At 40.1% G+C, this 23403-nt stretch overlaps 2 protein-coding genes across 7 annotated transcripts in view; both read left to right on the top strand.

Annotated features, from left to right (window-relative positions):
- The window catches only part of pleca (plectin a), a 100356-nt gene extending 85575 nt beyond the window's left edge, over positions 1–14781 (top strand). For all 6 annotated transcript variants that reach the window (XM_005739777.2, XM_005739776.2, XM_005739775.2 and 3 more), the window contains 6 exons: positions 196–279; positions 369–473; positions 1047–1145; positions 3151–6498; positions 6946–13890; positions 13983–14781. In XM_005739777.2, coding sequence (XP_005739834.1) covers positions 196–279; positions 369–473; positions 1047–1145; positions 3151–6498; positions 6946–13143 — 9834 coding nt within the window. In that variant the 3' untranslated portion in view covers positions 13144–13890; positions 13983–14781. The remainder of the gene's footprint in view (positions 1–195; positions 280–368; positions 474–1046; positions 1146–3150; positions 6499–6945; positions 13891–13982) is intronic.
- Positions 14782–19096: 4315 nt separating this feature from the next.
- LOC102197876 (doublesex- and mab-3-related transcription factor B1-like) lies at positions 19097–22118 on the top strand. Its single transcript, XM_005739774.2, has 3 exons — positions 19097–19758; positions 21519–21706; positions 21840–22118. Exons 1-3 carry the CDS (start codon positions 19323–19325, stop codon positions 21984–21986), a joined length of 771 nt encoding a protein of 256 aa, XP_005739831.1. The 5' UTR covers positions 19097–19322; the 3' UTR covers positions 21987–22118.
- The last annotated feature ends 1285 nt before the right edge of the window (positions 22119–23403 follow it).

The raw sequence follows: 23403 nt of genomic DNA, 5'->3' as shown, positions 1-23403 counted from the left end.
GAATAAGTTGTGTGGGGCAAAGCGTAGAAGAGGCATCATGCCCTCTGGTGTTCACTGGGCTGTCACAAAAAAAATAAAAAATTCACTCCACTTATATTTTTGACTCCCCTGGTGTGAATCATGCTTGGTTTGTGAAGTATGCACTGAAATAGTTTCTAATCATGATATATTCTCTGTTTTAAATCATATTTACAGAAACTCCTGGGAGAAATTGAGAAAAACAAGGAGGAGGTTGAAAATTGCCAGAAAAATGCAAAGGCTTATATCGACTCTGTCAAAGTAAATACTGAAAACTTTCAACTTTTAAAAAAATTAAAGTTTGCTGCTTAACTTAACATTAATTTTTTCCCCCTCCTTCTTGTTTTCAGGACTACGAGTTCCAGATTTTGACCTACAAAGCCCTCCAGGATCCCATAGCATCTCCTCTGAAAAAGCCCAAAATGGAGTGTGCATCCGATAACATCATTCAGGAGGTAGGCCTTACAAACACAGCTGTTGAGCTGTTAGCAGTAGGTGGACCAGGTGTTCCACTTTATGTGGACTGAACAGCGTGTTTATTTCTTATTCCTCGTCCAACATATCGGGACATGTTTTGATTGGCTCTAGCTTTCAACAGTCAGACACGGCAGGACCAACAGTTTTTGAACAGTCTGGCTGTGAAGGAAGTAGGGGAAGCTTTCATGATGGTTAACCTGTCACTGTGTTTAGCTGCCAACAGGAAAAATCTGTGCAAATCTCAGCAGAACATGATGGAAACTAACAGAAGGGAAACTAAATGCAGCTTCAATAAAGATCTATAAGCTGCTTGTATTTAATTATGTTGAAGAAGACTGTTAATCAGGCATATTTGTTCTTTAAACATGAAACTAACTCAATGATTATACCGAAATTGTCACCTCTGCCCATTTTGGCATTTAGGGAATACATTCTGCTTTCTCCTCACATTAAAAGTCAAGAGGAAAGCATCGCATATGAAGATATATGACTAAAAAAAGAATAATCATTCATTCGATTTGGTGAAGTGAATTTTACTTTGTTTTTTTCAGTATGTTACGCTGAGAACACGCTACAGTGAGCTGTTGACTCTCACCAGTCAGTACATCAAATTCATCACAGACACACAGCGCCGCCTGGAGGAAGACGAGGTAAGTGTGCACACTCAGTAGACACAACAGTGCAGTTAAGTCCTCACTAATGTAATGTATGGCAAATCATTTTCCATCAAACAGCATCAAAATTGTGTGTCTGTTACCAAGAGTGCAGACATAATTTTAGGCATACAGTGGTGAAGCAAACAATTTCATCCTACTGTTACCGCACATCGCATCCCCACTACGGTATATGTCTCTCATTCCCCGACACTATGTGTATTTAGCCAAATCATTTCACACGATCTGTAAACCTGACTGTGATTTGGCCCTGAATTCAGTCACATTTTCAAACTGCGCAACTGCTTTTCCAACAATTTAAATTTGATAATCACTTCTTCATTTCTTCCTGAAAACCCCCCACACTCGTATTTTAAAGGCTTCAGGCTTCCTACCTTCTCAGATGCATTATTTTAAAATTTACCTTTGCTTCCCCTCCCCGCCCTTTTTTCTTCCTTTCTAACTTTCTGTTTTGTTTGATCCTTTTGACCTGCTCGCCAGTGCTTTGTCATGATGAGTATTAATCACGTGCTTAAGAGATGAATTAACCCCAAAGCACCAGGTATTTAAAAACAATCCTCTCAGCCCATTTCATTCGTCTTCACGTCAGATTCGTGTCTGTAGTGAAGGGAAGGTTCACGCGTATTTGGAAATCTTTCATTATTGACGGTGTTCTTTGTTCAGTAATAACTTAGGAACTTTAATTTCTCTGGCTGAGCATCAGCTTACTGTAAGATGTTGGTTTTGGAAGTCTAGATATTGTCATTTAATGAGATTTGCAAGCTATTATAATTGTTTCTCTTGCCTTAATAAATCAAATTATAATGTAGCTGATTGTTGACGGTACTGTTTAGCACCACAGCAAATTAAGATTTCACATTCTGATTTGTCTTTAGATTTTTAAAATCCCTGAATGGGAGCGGTGTTTTCACACGTCCAAAACTCAAAGATTAGTTTTAAAGAGAGAGACAAGCAGCAAAGCCAGTCAATTTTTTTTTTGTTTTTGTTGTCTTTTTTTACTACTTGTTGTGCCCGATAAATCTGCCAAATCAAACACGCAGAGCTAGCTGCTGTGGCAGCCCCTTATGAACAAGGGAGCTTGATAAATGACAGTTGAGTGATTGCTTCTAATGATTTCCTCTAGCAAATAAAATGTGGAAACTTGTTCTATTACAAAAGAAATCAGCTTCTTCCTAAACCAGACGTCAGTTTAAATTTCAATGTGACAGGTTTCTAAAGTGTTGAACCTTCCTTGTAGGTATCAGTCTACAACAACACCTTCTTATCTAACAGAACTCATCTCAGACTTGAGGGATCTTGGATTTGTGTCGTGTCACGTGCATTTAAATCCAAGCTTGCTGTGTTAAATGTTACATGAAGTCATGCTGTGTTTGCTGCATCACTATGCTCGATGTTCTTTTCATCCCGATTGCTGCAAAAATATATATGTTTGATTATTTAATCTGCACTCGGCACTTTTTGCATGCTGCTAATTATTTATCATTTGCCTATTTTCTTTCTTATTATTTTACACTTTTCAATAAACCTATTTATGTTAAGAAAATCAATGAGTGGTGGAGAGAAATGTATAAAATTGTGACTGAATCCTACTGATTACATATCCAAGTTTTTCACTAAAATACATCACCAGCAACAAAACCTCCACACCTTCAAAATATTAACACTGTGATGAGTTCACTTGTAAACAGAATTTGCAGTTGTTTTTACCAACTCCATAATAATAATGACCGTATAATATTACCAGACCTTTTACACAGATTATGCATGAAAGCAACTTGTAGTGTTGTCCGGTGTTGTGAAGTAAAGTGTCATACATTGTGTGCCATACGTTAAATGAACGTGTAAAGCATTTCCCAATGCAGAATTATCTCTCCAGTTAAAAATCTGTGTTGTGTATATTGAGCCATAACTATGCCTATAGTTGTATTTTATAATCTAAAACCTCTAACATGCAGCTCCCTTCACTCTTTTATTAATGCAGAAAGCTTCTGAAAAAGTTAAAGAAGCGGAGAGGAAACGGATGGCAGAGATGCAGGCGGAATTAGATAAGCAGAAACAGTTGGCTGAAGCTCACGCTAAGTCTGTGGCCAAAGCAGAGAAAGAGGCCGAGGAGCTGAAGTTAAAGATGAAGGAAGAGGCCAATAAGAGACAAGACGTTGCAGTGGATGCTGAAAAACAGAAGCAAAACATTCAGCAGGAGCTGCATCAGCTGAAGAGTCTGTCAGAGCAGGAGATCAAGTCCAAGAGTCAGCAGCTGGAAGAGGCGCTCATCAGTCGTACCAAGATCGAGGAAGAAATCCACATAATTAGGATTCAGTTGGAGGCAACAATGAAACAGAAGGGCACAGCTGAGACTGAGTTACAGCAGCTCAGAGACAAAGCTGCTGAAGCTGAGAAGCTCAGGAAGGCTGCTCAAGACGAGGCGGAAAGGCTTCGCAAACAGGTGACTGAGGAGACTCAGAAAAAGAAAAATGCTGAAGATGAGCTAAAGCGTAAATCTGAAGCCGAAAAAGAGGCAGCCAAACTAAAGCAGAAAGCACTGGATGACCTGCAGAAATTTAAACTACAAGCCGAAGAGGCAGAGAGGCGCATGAAACAGGCTGAGGAGGAAAAACTGAGGCAGATTAAAGTTGTAGAAGAGGTGGCACAGAAGTCTGCTGCCACACAGTTGCAAACCAAAGCTATGTCATTCAATGAACAGGCAACAAAACTGGAAGAATCCCTCAAGAAAGAGCAGGGAACTGTTCTTCAGCTACAGGAGGAAGCCGAAAAACTCAGGAAACAACAAGAAGAAGCTAACAAAGCCAGGGAGCAAGCAGAGAAAGAGCTGGAAACATGGAGACAGAAAGCCAATGAAGCCCTCCGCTTGAGGCTACAAGCTGAGGAGGAAGCTCAAAAGAAGAGTCAGGCTCAAGAGGAAGCAGAGAGGCAGAAGGTTGAAGCAGAGCGAGATGCCAAGAAAAGGGCTAAAGCTGAAGATGCTGCACTTAAACAGAAGGAGAATGCAGAAACGGAGCTGGAAAAACAGAGGACATTTGCTGAACAGATAGCCCAACAAAAACTGTCTGCAGAGCAAGAATGCATACGCTTAAAGGCTGACTTTGAACATGCTGAGCAGCAGAGGGGTCTGTTGGATAGTGAGCTCCAGCGTTTGAAGAACGAGGTGAATGCTGCAGAAAAACAGAGAAAACAGCTCGAAGACGAACTGGCTAAAGTCAGAAGTGAAATGGACGCTCTGCTACAGATGAAGACTGAAGCTGAGAAGGTGACACTGTCAAACACAGAAAAGAGCAAACAGCTTCTTGAGTCTGAAGCGCAGAAAATGAAACAACTGGCTGAGGAAGCTGCTAGACTGAGATCAGTCGCCGAAGAGGCGAAGAAGCAGAGGCAGACTGCAGAGGACGAGGCAGCCCAGCAAAGAGCTGAGGCGGAAAAAATCCTTAAGGAAAAACTGTCTGCTATCAATGAGGCAACTCGGCTAAAGACTGAAGCGGAGATCGCCCTCAAAGCTAAAGAAGCAGAGAATGAAAGACTAAAGAGAAAAGCTGAGGAGGAAGCTTATCAAAGAAAGCTGCTGGAGGACCAAGCTGCTCAGCATAAGCTAGAGATTGAGGAGAAAATCACACACCTTAAGAGCTCATCTGACTCTGAGCTGGTGAGACAAAAAACTATTGTGGAAGAAACTTTGAGGCAAAAGAAGGTGGTGGAAGAGGAGATTCATATCATCAGAATCAACTTTGAGAAAGCCTCAAAAGAGAAGTCAGATCTAGAGGGTGAATTAAAGAAACTGAAGGATCTTGCAGATGAGACTGAGAAGAGCAAACTTAAGGCTGAAAAAGAGGCAGACAAACTAAAAAAGCTTGCTGCAGAGGAAGAGAAGAAGAGGAAAGAGGCTGAGGAGAAGGTGAAGAGGATAACTGCAGCCGAAGAGGAGGCAGCTCGTCAGTGCAAAGCTGCTCAGGAGGAAGTCGAACGCCTCAAAAAGAACGCAGAAGAAGCGAATAAGCAGAAAGAGCAAGCTGAGAAAGAGGCAGAAAAGCAGGTCATTGTAGCCAAAGAGGCAGCACAAAAATGCAGTGCCGCAGAGCAGAAAACTCAAGATGTTCTCAGTAAGAATAAAGAAGATAGCCTTGCTCAGGAGAAGCTTAAAGACGAATTCAAAAATGCTAAGAAACTTGCAGAAGCTGCTCAGAAAGCCAAAGAGAAAGCTGAGAAAGAGGCTGCCTTGCTCCGCCAAAAAGCAGAAGAAGCTGAAAAGCTGAAGAAAGCTGCAGAAGAAGAAGCTGCTAAACAGGCCAAAGCTCAGAAGGATGCAGAGAAACTGAGAAAAGAAGCAGAGGAAGAGGCCTCTAAGCGAGCTGCAGCTGAGCAAGCAGCACTAAAGCAGAAGCAGCAGGCTGATGCAGAGATGGCCAAGCACAAAAAAGAGGCAGAACAAGCACTTACACAGAAGTCGCAGGTGGAGAAGGAACTGACACTGGTTAAACTTCAGCTGGATGAAACTGATAAGCAGAAGAAGGTGTTGGATGAAGAGCTTCAGCGAGTTAAAGGTGAAGTAAATGACGCTGTCAAGCAAAAGGCACAGGTGGAGGATGAGTTGTCGAAAGTCAAGATCCAGATGGAAGAACTCCTGAAGCTTAAGCTCAAAATTGAGGAAGAAAACCGGCGCCTGATGAAGAAGGACAAAGACAGTACACAGAAATTACTTGCAGAGGAAGCAGAGAAAATGAAGAGCCTTGCAGAGGAAGCTGCTAGACTCAGCGTGGAAGCTGAAGAAGCTGCCAGACAAAGGCAGATTGCTGAATCTGACTTGGCTGAACAGAGGGCACTTGCAGAGAAAATGCTAAAAGAGAAAATGCAGGCCATCCAAGAGGCTACAAAACTAAAAGCTGAAGCAGAGGAACTCCAGAAACAGAAGGACCAGGCACAGGAAAAAGCTAAAAAACTTTTGGAGGACAAACAACAGATCCAACAGCGCCTTGATAAGGAGACAGAGGATTTCCAGAAATCCCTGGAAGCCGAGCGAAAGAGGCAGTTTGAAGTTGCAGCTGAAGCAGAGAAACTGAAAGTGAAGGTGAAAGAGCTCAGCGATGCTCAAGCTAAAGCTGAAACGGAGGCAAAGAAATTCAAGAAGCAAGCCGACGAAGCAAAAACTCGTCTCCAACAGACTGAAAAACAAACGACAGAAATCGTTGTGCAGAAGTTGGAGACACAGAGGCTACAGAGCACGAGAGAAGCTGATGACCTGAAGAACGCCCTAGCAGACCTTGAAAAGGAGAAAGAGAAACTGAAAAAGGATGCAGAGGAGCTTCAGAAGAAATCTAAAGAGGTATTGTGGCCTGTATTAACACTGCTTTTCAGTTTAAAGACGCTTATAGTTAATATTGTCCTGTTAAACATGTAAGTGACAGTAGAGTGTTTGTGTTAGCATGCTTAAATACATTACAGAAGGATGTAGTAGAAGTACAATATGTGTGTGTGTGTGTGTGTGTGTGTGTGTGTGTGTGTGTGTGTGTGTGTGTGTGTGTGTGTGTGTGTGTGTTTTTTAAGGGGCTGAATTTTGTTTTTATTGGGCAAAGCTAGGTTAGCAGTACCCAGTCTAGCTAAATTAACTAACTGCTAACCGTAGCTTCATAGAGACATGAAATTGTTATTGATATTTTAAATGTATAGATATACTGAGTTATTTCTTCAAATATCAAAGATGCATTTATTGATGAGTGATATTTCACTAACAGTTTACTGCCATTTTAAAAAAATATATTTTTCTTAACAGATGGAAAATGCCCAACAAGCACAAATTGAGCAGCAGAAAGCTATACTTCAGCAGTCTTTCATCACTGAGAAGGATGTGCTGTTGAAGAGAGAAAAGGCTGTTGAAGATGAGAAAAAGAAGCTTGAAAAGCAGTTTGAGGATGAAGTAAACAAGGCCAAGGCTCTTAAAGATGAACAAGAACGTCAGCGTAAGCTAATGGACGAGGAAAGGAAGAAACTTCAGGCCATTATGGATGAAGCTGTAAAGAAACAAAAGGAGGCTGAAGCAGAGATGAAAAACAGAGAGAGAGAATTGGATGTGCTAGAAAAGAAAAGGATTGAACAAGAAAAACTTTTGGAAGAGGAGAACAAAAAGCTCAGAGAGAGACTTCAGAATCTTGAGGTTGCTTCAAAGCAGGGTTCATCAACAACAAAAGAAATCGAAGTTCAGACCGATGAGGTCCCGGAGGAACAGCTAGTTGCTATGACAATGGTAGGAACAACAAAGAAAGTTTTCAATGGCTCTGTTGAGGATGGGCTGAAGAAAGATGGAGAATCAATGTTGGCATTTGACGGAATAAGAGAGAAGGTTCCTGCTGAAAGGCTTCATGAAGTTGGTGTCTTGACCAAGAAGGAATTTGATAAATTGAAAAAGGGCAAAGTTTCTGTACAAGAACTCGGAAAAACAGAGAAGCTAAAAGCATATCTTAAGGGAGAGAGCTGTGTTGGAGGCGTCCTGACTCCTTCCAAAGAAAAAATGAGTCTCTATCAGGCCATGGCAGAGAAGAAGATTACTCCAAACACTGCTACAATGCTCCTGGAAGCTCAAGCAGCATCAGGCTTCATTGTTGATCCAGTGAAAAACAAGCTTCTGTCTGTAGATGAGGCTGTTAAGGAGGAGTTAATTGGCCCTGAACTTCATGACAAGATGCTGTCTGCAGAGCGGGCAGCCACTGGTTTTAAAGATCCTTTTACTGGAGCCAAAATCTCTCTTTTTGAGGCCATGAAGAAGGGACTTATTGAGAAGGATCAGGCCACCAAATTCCTAGATGTACAGCTTGCAACTGGTGGCATTATTGACCCCGTCAACAGCCACAGAGTTCCCCTTCAAACAGCCTACAAGCAGGGTCAGTTTGATGCAGATATCAACAAAAAACTCAGCGATCCCAGCGATGACTGCAAGTTATTCATTGACCCAAGCACACAGGAGCAACTCACTTATAAACAGTTACTGGAAAAATGCAACAAGGATGCAGAGACTGGCCTGCTGATATTACCAGTGACAGAGAAAGCAGCTCAAACAGAGAGAACATACACAGATGTGGAGACTAAAGACATATTCAGTAAATCAAACGTTGATGTTCCTTTTGGAAAGTTCAAAGGAAAAACTGTCACCATTTGGGAAGTCATAAATTCAGAATACTTCACAGAAGAACAAAGAAGAGAGCTGATCCGTCAGTACAAGACTGGCAAGATCACAGTGGAAAAGATCATCAAAATTGTCATCACTGTTGTGGAAGACAAGGAGAAGAACAAGGAAAATGTGTTCAATGGCTTGAGGGCTCCAGTCTCTGCCAATGAACTGCTAGAGTCCAAGGTTATAAACAAAGATGTGTTCAACAAGTTGAGTAATGGAAAGATAACAGTTAAAGAGATCTCTGAGATGGATCCTGTGAAGAAGGCACTGAATGGGACGCCCAGCATTGCTGGACTGTTCTATGAACCAACCAAGGAGAAAATGCCTTTCTATCAAGCTATGAAAAAAGAATTACTTTCTCCAGAAACGGCCTTGAATCTTCTTGAAGCTCAAGCAGCAACAGGGTTTATAATTGATCCTGTAAAAAATGAAAGAGTCCCCGTTGATGAAGCTGTTAAGTCGAGTCTTGTTGGCCCAGAGCTGCATGAGCGTCTTCTGTCAGCAGAGAGAGCTATCAGTGGCTACAGAGATCCATACACAGGAAAAAATGTATCTCTATTTGAAGCCATGAAAAAAGGCCTTATCAAGAGAGAACATGGCATCCGTCTGCTAGAAGCACAACTTTCAACAGGTGGAATTATTGACCCCATTAAAAGCTATCGCATCCCACATGAAATTGCCTGCAAGCGTGGGTATTTTGACGAAGAAATCGGCAAGACCTTGAACACAAACACAGACGAGACAAAGGTCTTCTGTGATCCCAACTCACAAGAGGATGCAACTTATGCTCAGCTCTTGAATAAATGTGTCATAGACAAAGAAACTGGACTTCCATTGCTCTCTCTCTCAAAGAAGGCTCCAAAGCCAAAGGAAGACAAACAGATTACAGAAGCTAAAACAAAGGAAGCTTTGAACCAAGCCACCATGGAACTGGAGTATGGACCTTTCAAAGGGAGGAAAGTCACAATCTGGGAAATCATACACTCTGAATACATCACTGAGGAACAAAGGATAGAACTGATTCGCCAGTACAGAATGGGTTATGTGACAATTGAAAAGCTGATAAAGATTGTGATAACAATGGTTGATGAAAAAGAAGACAAAACAAGAGAAGAGGCCTGCTTTGAAGGCTTAAGGGCTCCAGTCACTGCCAGTTCATTACTTGATTCCAACATCATTGATAAGGCTACATTTGAGCAACTCCAAAATGGTAAAAAGACACCCAAAGAAGTCAGTGAAACTGATAAAGTCCGGAAGTACCTGCGGGGCACAGACCGCATTGATGGTATCACAATGGGAGATTCAGATGAAAAGTTAAGCATCTATCAAGCAATAAAAAAAGGTATTTTGCAACAGAGCACTGGGCTCACATTACTTGAGGCCCAAGCAGGAACTGGTTTCATAACAGATCCGGTCAAAAACCTGAAATACTCTGTAGATGATGCTGTGAAAGCTGGAGTCGTTGGTCCAGAGCTTCACGAGAAACTCCTCTCAGCAGAAAAAGCAGTGACAGGATACAAAGATCCATATACAGGCAATAAAATTTCTCTGTTGCAAGCCATGAAGAAAGAGCTTGTACTGAGGGAGCATGCTATTCCTCTTCTTGAAGCCCAGTTTGCCACTGGAGGGATAATTGATCCAGTTAGCAGCCATCGTGTTCCCAATGATGTGGCCATTCAGCGTGGCTACTTCAGCAAACAAATGGCTAAATCTTTCAGTGAACCCACAGGTGATGTTAAGGGCTTCACTAATCCCAACACCAATGGAAGAGTTACCTACAAGGAGCTGCTGGAGAAATGCAAAAGAGAGCCCAACACTGGTCTGTGCTACCTCCCCCTGTCAGAGGTTGAATCTCCTGCTCCTGTTGAGAAGTCTTACCAGTACTCAGAGGAGCAAGCCCAAACAGATCTAGCTAATACTCAAATTGACATCCCACTCAAGAGTTTTGCAGGAAAGAGTATGACCATTTGGGAAGTCATGAACTCAAATTTTCTTCCAGCAGAAGAGAGGCGCCGCCTCATGGAGCAGTATCGCTTGGGGCAAATCACAAGAGAAAGAATGCTAATTGTCATCATTGAAATAATTGAACAAAGGGAGACACTAAAGTCTGAGCAGAGTATGTCATGTGATGTAATCAGAAGAAGGGTTACGATTGATGAGCTGTACAATGCCCGAATTATTGACTTGCACACATACAACCTTCTGAAACAAGAAAAGATGAATATTCGGGAAGTAATGGAAATGCCAACAGTAAAGCAGTACCTCTTTGGCACTGGTTGTATTGCTGGAATTATGTCAGACAGTCCTCCCAAGATCAGCATTTACCAGGCTATGAAGAATGGAAAGATTAAGCCCGAAGTTGCTTTGAATCTCCTTGAGGCCCAAGCTGCGACTGGATTCATGATTGATCCAGTTAAAGACGAACTTCTAACAGTTGATGAAGCTGTACGTAAGGGGCTTGTAGGTCCTGAACTCCATGATAAACTTCTCTCTGCTGAGAGAGCAGTTACAGGTTACAAGGATCCATACACTGGAAAAGTGATTTCTCTCTTTCAGGCAATGAAAAAAGACCTCATATCTGAGGATTATGCCTTAAGGCTTTTGGAGGCCCAGAATGCCACTGGAGGACTGATGGATCCTGAATACTACTTCCATCTCCCCATAGATGTTGCCATGCAGCGTGGATACATCAACAAGGAGACACTAGAGAGAATAACTGAGCCTACTGCGGATGTGCGAGGTTATACTGATCCAACAACAGATGAGAAACAGTCCTATGCTCAGCTGCTGAAAAGATGCAGAGTGGATAAAGAAAGTGGTTTGCGGCTGCTTTCACTGGCAGACAGAAGGCTTCTCTTTAAGGGTCTAAGAAAACAAATCACTGTGGATGAGCTGCTCCGCTCGCAGATTATCAACCAAAAGACATACAGTGATCTCACTGAGGGGATCATCACAGTGGAGGAGGTCAGCAGGGATGTGAAGAAGTACCTTGAGGGGACCAGCTGTATTGCTGGTGTGTTTGTAGAATCAAGCAAAGACCGTCTATCAATTTACCAAGCGATGAAGAAAAACATGATCAGACCAGGGACTGCCTTTGAGCTTCTTGAGGCTCAAGCTGCCACAGGTTATGTAATTGATCCAATTAAGAACCTAAAACTAAATGTCAATGAAGCTGTTAAAATGGGTGTTGTTGGTCCAGAGTTTAAAGACAAACTCCTCTCAGCTGAGCGAGCTGTGACAGGCTACAAAGACCCTTATTCTGGCAAGGTTATCTCTCTTTTCCAGGCAATGAAAAAGGGACTCATTCTGAAAGACCATGGCATTCGTCTGCTGGAGGCTCAGATCGCTACTGGTGGAATAATTGATCCACAAGAGAGTCTCCGATTGCCAGTAGAAACAGCCTATGAACGTGGCCTCTTTGATGAAGAAATGAATGGTATCCTCACTGACCCTTCTGATGACACCAAGGGCTTCTTTGACCCCAACACTGAGGAAAACCTCACCTACCTGCAGCTGATGGAGAGATGTATGATAGACCCAGAGACCGGCCTTGCTCTTCTGCTACTGAAAGAAAAGAAGCGTGAGAGAAAGACATCGTCCAAATCTTCTGTTCGCAAACGAAGGGTTGTCATCGTCGATCCAGAGTCTGGCAAAGAGATGTCTGTGTATGAAGCGTATCAGAAAGGACTTATTGACCACCAGACTTATCTAGAACTTGCAGAGCAGGAGTGTGAATGGGAGGAAATTACTATCACTTCATCTGACGGAGTTGTGAAATCCATGATCATTGATAGGAGGTCTGGTCGACAGTATGATATCGATGATGCAATCTCAAGGGGCTTGATTGATAAGTCGGCCCTGGATCAGTATCGATCAGGAATGCTGTCCATCACAGAATTTGCAGACATGCTGTCTGGAAATATGAGCGGAAGCAGATCACGCTCATCCTCCTTTGGCTCCTCTTCTTCCTACCCCATGAGCCCAATACCTTCCATAAAAACACCAGCAACCACATGGACTGACCCAACAGAGGAAACTGGCCCTATAGCTGGTATTTTAGACACAGAGACATTAGAGAAGGTGTCTGTCACAGAGGCCATCCACAGAAACCTTGTTGATAATATAACAGGTCAAAGGCTGCTGGAAGCTCAGGCCTGCACAGGAGGCATCCTTGACCCAAACACTGGAGAGAAATTCTCAGTTGCAGATGCAATGAATAAAGGGCTTGTGGATAAAATTATGGTGGACCGTATCAGTTTAGCTCAGAAGGCGTACAATGGATTTGAAGATCCAAGGACTAAAACCAAAATGTCAGCAGCCCAAGCTCTAAAGAAAGGCTGGCTGTACTATGAGGCCGGACAACGGTTCCTAGAGGTCCAGTATCTCACCGGTGGATTGATTGAACCGGATGCTACAGGCAGAGTCTCCATAGATGAGGCCGTGAGGAAGGGCACCTTAGATGCACGCACTGCACAGAAGTTGCGAGACGTTAGTGCATATTCAAAATACCTCACGTGCCCTAAAACCAAGCTGAAGATCTCCTACAAGGATGCAATTGAAAGGAGCATGACAGAGGAGGGAACTGGTCTGCGACTACTTGAAGCCTCATCTCAGTCAAGCAAAGGCCTTTACAGTCCCTATAGCATCAGTGGGTCTGGCTCTGCTTCTGGTTCACGGTCTGGCTCTAGAACTGGTTCCAGGTCAGGCTCCAGAAGAGGCAGCATGGATGCTACAGGATCAAGCTTCACAACAACCTTCTCTTCTTCTTCCTACAGTTCCCCAAGCTATGGCCGCAGATACTGATCTGTAAGGGAAGGATATGCTATAAAGCCACAATGCTCACCAGATGCCTAACTCTCAGTGGAATAAAGACTACCTTTATTCTGCTCTGCATGGGGCTGTTACATAACTTTCAAATTGAATAATTTTGTTTATTGTATATGTCACATTTACATTTAGTGTTCATGCTTTCTCATCAGACTTTCTGATTATGTACTGTAAGCAGCTAGCAACCGCTCATTATTTTCAGTATCTATCACAGATGTTTCAAGTGTACATGATATTTTTTAAGTTTAACATTATAAGCATTTACTGTTCCAAAAACACTTAAATGAAATACCGTGTTACACTGTAACCAAAAGTGTTCATGACCCTTAGCTTAAACTGTTAGAACCAAATTGGATGTAAAAACTCAAATTCCTGTACATGTGTATATTTCTGAAAATTTTATCTAAAGAAAGATAAAAAGCAACTCTGCAGAGCAGAATATTGAGTCTCCTGAGGATTAATAAAACCGCTTTAAGGATATGCCAAGCTTCAAGATCTTTTGTCTCCTGGGCAACACTGCCGTACAGACTCTACCCGTATCTGAAGTCTTCTCCATTCCCATTTGTCTGTCTTAAAACCTGGACTTCCAAGAGCAAGCTCCCACAAATGAAACGATAATGTAGCTTAATATGACCATTAACACCGTCAGACACTTCTGGACTTTACACATCAAACTTCAAGACCAACACAATTAAATTCCAGCCTTTCTGGACACTTTAAAAGGTAGGTAGACATTTATGATTTGATTACTTACATTTTGTGATTGTGTAATTCAGGGAAGTCTAATGTTTGTGTTGAATTCTTCTGATTCACAGTTCACCTTGCTCAGATGTCTTCCAGAGACCCATGGTGTAATTTGGACTTTGACCTTCACTGTAATCAAGAATTTTATGCAACAGCACTGAAACACATTTGCGCATATAATATTTTATCAGTTTGTTTTAACAGTGGACCATTTTGAAACTTGCATCCAACCTTGAACTCATTTAAATAAAGGCCTAAACCATGCTTTGTAAGTGCCTGCAAAATACTGTTTAACACTTTACTGGGTTGATGAGTATTAGGAGACGTTTCATGCTGTAAACTGACTGAAAAAGCAGTGCTATCCATAATTTAATAAATAGTGTGTTATCAGGTAAGCCTTTTTACAGTCTGTTCCAGTATGTCACAAATACTTCAAGTATTTTTCCCCCTTCAAAGGCAAATAATGTCTGTACAGTATACTGATGATTATACAGAGCGCAGTTGCTATAAGCCATGAGTTAGCATTTCTTTGAGAAAGACCTTTAAGCTTTGCACCAGACCCAGTATTTGTATTTTACACTACGTATAGCTGTTTTCAGTTAAATCTCCTTTGTAAACACAATGGATCTGTATCATTTTATTTTCATACTCTAAACGCGCATGAATAACTAACATTTAAAAGGTGCAAAAATGAAATCCATCTGTATCCATTAAAGCGTTTTGTTTTGTTATATTTTGAAAGGTTTGAAGGATGTATTTTACTGAGGGTCGTCAAGCCTTGTTTAAAATGGTGTATTTATAATAAAAATGGTGATGAGGAATTTTAATGTAACACCCACCCTGTGTAAATAAACAGGAAAATGAAATGTTTTCTCAAGTGTATTCATTGCAATGAAGAATATTTAGCAGTTTTCAGTCAACTATGAGCAACACATTCACTGATTAAAAATGTCGGCGCATGGTCTAATTTTTTTTAAGTACATCAATATAGACTAGTTTACTGGGGGTTTATTAGTTTAATCCTATAATTAAACTTTATTTTTATTCGTAGTCTTTATATGACAGTGGAGAAAGTAGCCACAGCTACAAAGTGAACTGATAGGCTGCCGGACACTGGCACCACTGGTGGTTCTCAGTCATCCAGGTCATCGTAGTCAAAGGAGCTTGCAAAGAAAAGCGTCTGGACTTCTTTAAGTTGCTTGAAGACGTTTCACCTCTCATCCAAGAAGCTTTTTAGTATCTTGCCCAAGGATATTTGGCATAAGCAGCCAGGAGGCAGCCTGGGATCGAGCCACCAACCTTCTGATTTGTGGCTGACCTGCTCTGCGACTTGAGCTACAGCCACAGCATGGATGTAATGCATCGATGGCCAAAACTTCATCCCCTTAGCTATAGATTGAAATAAAATTTAAAAACGTTATGAGAAAAGAAATACATAATTTAAACCAAATTCATTTAAATTTTATTCATATGCTCAATCTGCAACTGGATTGAAATGTGTATCAGTTACAGAGGGAGGGAGGGTTAATCTTTGGAATTGTCCGGAAAAAATTAAACATACCAGAATTACACTTTTGTACAAAAATTGCATTATTATCCAGTAGTGTGATAACGTTTCAGTGTCAAGTTACTTGATGATGATAAGAGCTCATCTGGAGCTGGGCTAACATGAGAGGTTTACTATATTTAATTTTTCTTCTTCTGCCGTGATTTAAATCTAAGGTTAAAGGTATGTTTGATTTAATTTTCCTCATGTGTGGATTGTTTTGTCAGAGGCACGTTTGATGTCCTTCAGCTACAGCTTAATTTTTCTGTGATGTAAATAAAACAAAAAACTTTAGTTACAACAAAAATAAATGAGGCAGTTGTTAATAAGTAGCAGGAAAAGAGCTATTCAGATCTAAAAAAAATATAGATCTGTCGCGTTCCCATTTCTTGAGCTGGGGGTAGATTTGCCAGATCATGGTAAGGTTGAGGGATTTCAGGACTTTGGGTCTGTTCAAGGGCGTAGATTTGGCATGGACGGAAGGGACGTGTCCCCACCAATATCCGGCGATTATTGAATTGTCCCCACCAATAATTTGATCTCTGCGAATAAAGAAAAACAAACCCGATAGAAAGAAAAAACGATCTGTCAACGTCTCATTCACCCAGCGGTGCAGAAAGAGTCAAATTACGTTCTCTACTGGAGTCCTACGTCATGTGACAAATCTGGCCAATGTGATTGGCTGTGCCTTTCAGGGAGCTCTGTTTAGTTTTAGCAGCGGCAAACCTGCGCTGCGAGGAGGATGGCAGCAAAACGGAAGATCCTGGATATAAGAAAGTATTTTTCAAAGAAACCTGTAAGTCGCTTAAAGTCAAGTTCACTCATAAAATGTGTCCGTCACAATAACGTTACAGGCTATGCTAGGCTTTGGCCCACATCAGTCTAAAATTGTATGCAACCATGAATAACGTGTTTTGGAAACTAACTGCACAACATGCAGCACTATTAGTTATCTCAGTCTCCCACAGTAGCATTTCTAATTTTGATTGAAACTGTCAGAGAAAACGGCAGCCTCGAGCAGCCAGAATATTAGTTTACAGAGGCTGTTAAAATTATATGTCTAACGTTAAAATGTTGGTGACACAATAATTTCATCCTAGTGGTACTGACATATTCATAGGGTTAATTTTTGAGACAAAATATCATGAGGTCGTTATGATTTTGCAAATATTCCATCTTTTAGTGCAGTTTGCACAAATTGTTTTTAAAATGCACTCAGCCTACAAACATTACTGATGAGTCAAGATCTGCACAAATTGACAGAAACACTGAAGCAGCTACTCATTTTATTCTTATTGTCATGTATGTCCTATTTGTCAGGTGACAGAAGAACCAACACAAAGCTCAGAGAGCAAGGGTGATACAAGATCACAGGTGAAGTTGGATGATGACTTGGTGGTTCATGACTGTATTTGAAGCACATGTGTGGCTGCATGTATTTGGAATGTCTGGCTGTTATTCATCAGGTGACAGAGGCAGCTCTGCCATGTTGTAGCTCGGACAGAGGTGAAGAGGCAAGGTCACAGGTGACTGACTGATGATTTGGTGCTGTAGATTAACTAGTATTTATTAAATACTAGTTAATACTAAATAATTATTAACAATTGTTAGGCTGCTGGTGTAAATTGATTCATTAGTGTTTATTTGACAAAGAATCTGAATTGACACGTCTCACTTTTTATATGGCACGAATCAATGTGTTATTTTATCATGTGGCAATATGTCCTAGTGCAGTCAGAGGGGAAGAGCCAGGGCCATAGTAATAATTTTAATCTGAGGATAAAACGCATATACTGAGGCTGGAAGAAGCTTCAGTGCTCTCAGAAGACTAAAAACATGGCTAAGGTCAACAATGACTCAAATGAGATTAAACAATGCTGCTGTGTGCCATGTCCACCAGGAGAGCTGGACAGTATAGATGTAAAACAAATATGCCAGCAGTTTATCTCAGTTAACGAGAGGAGCAGGCATGTGTTTGGCTCCTTCACATAGCGGACATTGAGTTGTTGTGTGGGACACCAACAGTCCGTGTCTGTTGCTGTAACAGTAGTTCATGTTTAGAATAAAAAATCCCAGCTCACTGAGTTGATAGGGGCAATAGTGTGCCTAAAATGTTGCATAATTTTGCTGAGAGATCTTTTACTATGTGGTCATCTTAGATGAGTAGTTTTATGGACAAAAACCAGCAGGTCATTAATGTATCAGAGATGTTGGTGTACTGTAACTGAACTAATGTTGTTAATTTCTTAAAGTCATATTCTTTTATTGTCATGACTCTATTTTTATTTTTGTATGATACCTGATTTATATGGAATATGGCTGAAGTAAACTAAAGTCTAAAATACTTAAGCAATTTAATATTTAATAATTCACATATAAAACTATGAATTGTAATTTTAAATGGTTTAAAAGCATGTAGGCAAGTATATTTCTCCTTTTTTTTTATCAAGAAGCAAAGACAAAAAAGGGGGGAAAAAAGAAACAGGGCAGGGTTCGGTGGTTGAATCATCCGTCCCCACCAATGCCAAAACCAAATCTACGCCCTTGGGTCTGTTCATGGTAATCTTTTTTTTAAAAACAGATTTTTTTTTCATGTACTCAAATTCATGGGACATTTTTATTATAATGTAGTAAAAGAAAAAAAGACCAATTCTGAGCCAGGAAATTAACATGAAAATGAAATAATTCATACAAACAGTATCTCTTCAAAAAAAAAAAATCTACATTTTTTTTTGTCTCTGTCTTAAATGTTAACCCTCAGGCTGTGTTTGAAAATATTTATTGTGTGTAAAAATTTGCTTACGTGTTTTTTTGTTTGTTTGTTTTTGATGGGCAGTAAGAGATAAGAGGTATTCAACTATTTGATTTCAACATCTTGTAGTTTCTCCTCAAACATTTGTGCTGCCTTCAGAGGCTCCAAATGCAATTACACTGTAATAAATCAGTAATTTCTTAAATAGGATTTAATTTACATAAGTAGGCTATATATCATATTTCTATCTAGAAGATAACAAGGATCTGTTCATTTGCTCCTCCTTGAAAAAACTGCAAATAATAATAAAAAAAAAAAAAACCTTAAATAAAAGTGCACGTCTTCACTTTTTCTTGGTTTCTTTGGTTCGTTCCCCAAATTATCCTTAAAAAATTTCAAAGCACCAAGTCTAGTTCTTGAAATGCTTTATGCAAACCAGCACCACATCTTTTGCCTCTCAAAACTACCTCATGTCGCTTTCATCATATGCATTGTTTAAAAGAAAGTCGGAAAAACCTGCTGTCAGTTTTATTTATATAGCGCTGTTATGGAGGCTGATACAAGATTGTGCAGGGTTTCACTGCAATCAGCAGAAGAGACCCAGTTACTGAAGCAAGTGTTATAGCTGTGCAGCACAGTGGAAAAAAAATACTTTGCAGCTGACACCTGCACTGGGTGGATTAAAAAAAAAGTCCAAGGTTTTGGTGAAGTTTTGCAAAACTTACTCTCAAACTAACGAAATTATACGAATGACAGTCATACTGTACAAATGACATTTTGCTGTAGGTTTATCTTTACTTATAAAAAATTGTCTAAAATGTACATTTCGTTCGAAGATGTAATGAGAAACATTTTTGCCCCAGAGTGACCTGACATTAGCAGCCTGCTCTGACCAATCAACTTGCCAAATTTGATTGGTCAGGCAAATTGAGAAACTCAGCACTTGATTGGCTCACTGCCCGTGGGACAATGAGAGTGACAGATTTCCCAGACTTGAAATTGATACTTTTTCCTCTGTATCTCTCTCTCTCTCTTTTTTTTTAAACATAGTTCACGTTGGGTCACACGAGTGGGCCCATTTGGTTGATTTAGTGCGGACACCACGGTAATGAAATGTCCATGTCTTTACCTAAAGACTCAGCAGGGACAAACGACTACGCAGGGAAGCCAAAATGCGCCCGGTGCCGACACCACGGGATTATCGTCCCGAAGAAGGGCCACACAAAAATCTGCCCTTTCTTGAAGTGCCAGTGCTGGAAATGCTACCTGATAACGGAGAGGACGAAGATCGCCGCCCTACAGAGGGAAATGAAAAGAGCCATGAAAGAGACCCGACCCGGAGCCAGAAGGGTTAACGCGCAGGGGGACAAGGCTTTTGGGACCTCGAACCCAGATGGGGGTGCTCCATCCACATCTGAACCGATGTGCCCGCCGCCCGGAGGAAGCCCGGAGAAGGGCTCACCCGCCTACCCTTGGAGTAGGCCTGAGGCGGGAGGACAGCCCGAGTCCGGCTGTCGCGACAGCAGGGATGTGCTGCCGTCGGCTGGTGGTAAATTTACACCTCTCACTAAGCTAATACTGTTAATTATGAAATATGAAACGTTGAGCTCAACGGACTGGATTAACGTGAAGTGGGAAAGTCGTTAATATAAGCAGACATCTAAACGAATTAGCAAAAAATTTAAAACTCAACTGACATCTTTTTCTCTCCCGTATTAGCATGTATGGGAGCTTGTTTCCGCCAATAAATACGAACTTTTGACTGGCAACTGTCCGGTTACTATATCGCTATTAAAATTTCTTAATAGCTTAATAGCTCAAATTTTTAAGGTTATTATCTCAATTTGTAGTTATTTTCACAGAAATTTGAATTAGTAAGTTGAAATTTTGAAATAATAATCTGACATTCTTATGTCCTTCATAGGATTTCAGTTGATAGATTGTTTTGGGGGAAAAACAAACACAAAAAAAACAATATAGTTTTGTTTTTGTCAACTTTTCAGTTCATGGATGAAGGACCACGGATCAAGAAAAATATTAATTTAATTATTAAGAATTAAAATCTTAGGTTTGAGAGATGACAGGCTGCCAGACTGAAGTATTAGACTTACATGAATTAAGTTTGAGGCAATTAATCAGATCAAATCACATTTTCAAATCATGTAAAAGCTATTTTGTAATAAAACCCTTCAGTCTGGCAAAAGCAATGCTAAAACGATGAGAGCCTCTGCTGAACTGCTGGACAATAGGTCCTAACATTAGTGAATTCTGAAAATGCTAAATGAATGTGTCATGCAGATAAGTGTATTACTGAAAGGGTTAGACTGTTGTGTAGCATTTCCTTTTTAAAATGGACCGCTCCAACTTTATGTCAACACTTGCTGAATAAAGAAAGAAAGAAAAAAAAGATAGATTGTTTTGGGTTTTTTTTTAAAATTATTATTATTATTTGTTTTTAATGCATCTACATATGCATTAAAAACATATGCATGATTCTGAATTAAATACCTGCACAAAAAAAGAGAAAAAAGTGTGAGAGAATAGTTTGACTTGTCTTTTCACAAATGTAATATCTTTAGGACATTAAGAGGGACAGATAGGGGCTGAAGTTAGCAGGTTTAAACCTCATGGAGCACTGATATTCTAATTCATACAAAGTGAGACATTTTACTGTGACTTATTTAAAGTATAAAAGTAATACTAATGATAATTTTGTTTATGGTCTTTGCTGATTATTCTTGTCACAAAGTTTAACAACTTGTGCCGGAGGTGCACCCACTTGATGAAATATTCAGTGTTATTGTTTCATTATATATAACAATAAACTATATAATTAAATAGTTTAAACTACATTCATAAACTGTATTTCTTAATATTTGCATAATCATTGATGTGGGTGTACATCCATGCAAACGAATCTCTTTTTTCTTTTCCACTGTGCATCTAATTTTGTGTGATTTTTTTTTTTAATATTACTGACCTACTTTGTCTTGTCTTGTATTTATTTTATTTATTTATAATATTTATTGTATTTATTGGGCTATTCTCACTATTTTTTAGGAATTTCCTGGGTAAATAAATAATATCTTATTTTTCTCATTTCATCTGATCTTTTAAATTCTGTGTGTTTTAGTGTATTTTCATCTTAATCCATAGTTTTGGGTTAACCCCTAAAAAAATAAATAGACTTAATAACTCAAAATTTAGACTTACTCAGAAGTAACCTAAAAATGTCTTCAGTGTTGAGTGTGAGTAAGAGTTGTGTCTTTAAATGTACAGTAGCTTATAATGCTTTATCTTTCCTTCCAGATTCACCTTTTTTCAGTGAATTCAGGCAGATGGCACGTCTGCCTCTTGTTCACTTTCCAGTTAGCATGCCAGGCTATCACGCCAGCAGCTATCCCTCTCCACCTCATCAATTCCTGCCCAAAATGTGGCTGCCCCCTGTACATGTTGGGTACCTTTACCCTCCCCCACTACAGCCTGGTCCTCCAGCTGTAAGCCACTGTTTCTACTACACTACATGAAAGATGTGCTGAAAAAAATGGCTGCAATGATCTTCGAAATGTTTCGTTAATATTGTTTAGACAGAGATGTGTAATGCAATAAATATGCTTGTATCTCTGTCAGGCTTGCAGGGGAGCCTTCTTTACCCATCAGTCACTGCCTGAGACTTTTAAGGAAGAGCTGATGTCACGGCAGCACCCACCACCTCCTGCACCCAGAGCCACTGAGCAGGAAGCTGCTCAGCAAGTTGATGAGGGGAATGAATCATAAAAAAAATATGTATGTATGTTTTCCCTGTTATTAAGTTATTGTGTTTCTTGTTCCCTTGTTCCAGTTCACGTTTAGGTTCTTGAATTGTTGTTGAATTGTTTAAAATTTAAAGGTTACACATCTGTTTTATTTTCTGGATTTTCAAAATCAGTTGTTAAATGTTTTATTAGGATTTTATTTTATTTTTTAAAATATTTACTGTTGTTCAAATTTCCATTAAAGTATGTGTCAACATATCTATGTAGCGTTTCCTTTATATTTTTTTATTTTATTTTATTATAGTTTGTTTTGTAACTGAGCCATATTGTTTGGTAGTTGTTGTTTTCTTTTGTTTGTTTGTTTGTTTTGTTGTTGTTTCCGAGCACTTTGAATTAGCCCCTGAATTCTGCAAGTTGTCCACAAGGGGGAGCAGATCCACTTTCAGTCTAATTCAGGGGTTTCAGACTGACTTCAGTGACTCCACACAGTCAAGTTATAGCTCAGTTGTTCAAATTAAACAGTTATATGTGAGTTATTCAAATTAAATAACATTATTTTTAGTGTATATAATTCATTTGATTTGTAAAGGTCAAAAATACTTTGACCATGGGGTCATTTTTGCAGATGTGTAGTAATACAGGAACAGCAGTGCAGTTTATTAGAAAACTGAAGATATTCACTGCAGTTTTCACCAAACCATCGGGTGATATCGGACTTTTCTAAAGTCTGGCTTTTATCCAGTGACTGTGAAGAAAGAAGGGAAGTTTTTTTTCTGTGTTTTTGAAGTCAAACTTACCCAAACAATTCCAAACATGCACCACTCTACCTACAGTGGCTCTGCGGCCCACTAGAGGGCCCTGCTGTACAGTTTGAGTCTCTTCACTCTCAGCAAAAAAACAAGAATGCTCCCACATTTTCCTCATTTTTTGTGTTACACTGAAAGAAGAGCCAAAAGCATTAGTGTTGTTTATTACACTTAATAGGAATAAGTAACAATGCTGGAGAAATGTCTTGACATAGCTACAGCACACTGTAAATAGGCAGATACATCAGTGGTCCAGCATTAAATCATGTCTGGTACTAAACTGAGTAACATATTAAGCACTTTGTGCTCTCTTGGCTGTCCCTGGGCATTCACTGACCCTTTCACTCGTTCACGCTGATCTATTTAGCATCTTGGTGCTGTGCTTTCGCCATACTGGTGAGATTTTCATCAGAACGATTCATGTGTGCATGAGCAACTTCAAGCCAAATCCCTAAGTGCAGCACTCAGGAGGCCGGGGATTGCCTGAATTCCTGAGAATACAGATAAATAATAGATGACATTCTTCTTTATTCGTCTTTTCTCCTCTTTGTCTTTGCATCCCTGCTGTTTTTTCCTCTTCCTTTTTTTTTCCTGTTTTGTCCCTTTGGACTTACAGGAAGGTCTTCAGTCAGA

This window comes from Pundamilia nyererei, unplaced genomic scaffold, assembly GCF_000239375.1.
Source record: "Pundamilia nyererei isolate P.nyererei 1_Seehausen unplaced genomic scaffold, PunNye1.0 scaffold00093, whole genome shotgun sequence".
In the NCBI taxonomy this organism is placed as follows: Eukaryota; Metazoa; Chordata; class Actinopteri; order Cichliformes; family Cichlidae; genus Pundamilia; species Pundamilia nyererei.
This window is presented reverse-complemented; position numbering and strand designations above follow the sequence as displayed.

What these genes read in the sequence shown, in the direction of transcription:
- LOC102197876 (XM_005739774.2), top strand. Translation starts at nt 19,323, where the DNA reads ATGTCCATGTCTTTACCTAAAGACTCAGCAGGGACAAACGACTACGCA. An exon ending in TGTGCTGCCGTCGGCTGGTG is followed by an intron (nt 19,759 to 21,518) that starts GTAAATTTACAC and finishes CTTTCCTTCCAG; the next exon opens with ATTCACCTTTTTTCAGTGAA. An exon ending in TACAGCCTGGTCCTCCAGCT is followed by an intron (nt 21,707 to 21,839) that starts GTAAGCCACTGT and finishes TATCTCTGTCAG; the next exon opens with GCTTGCAGGGGAGCCTTCTT.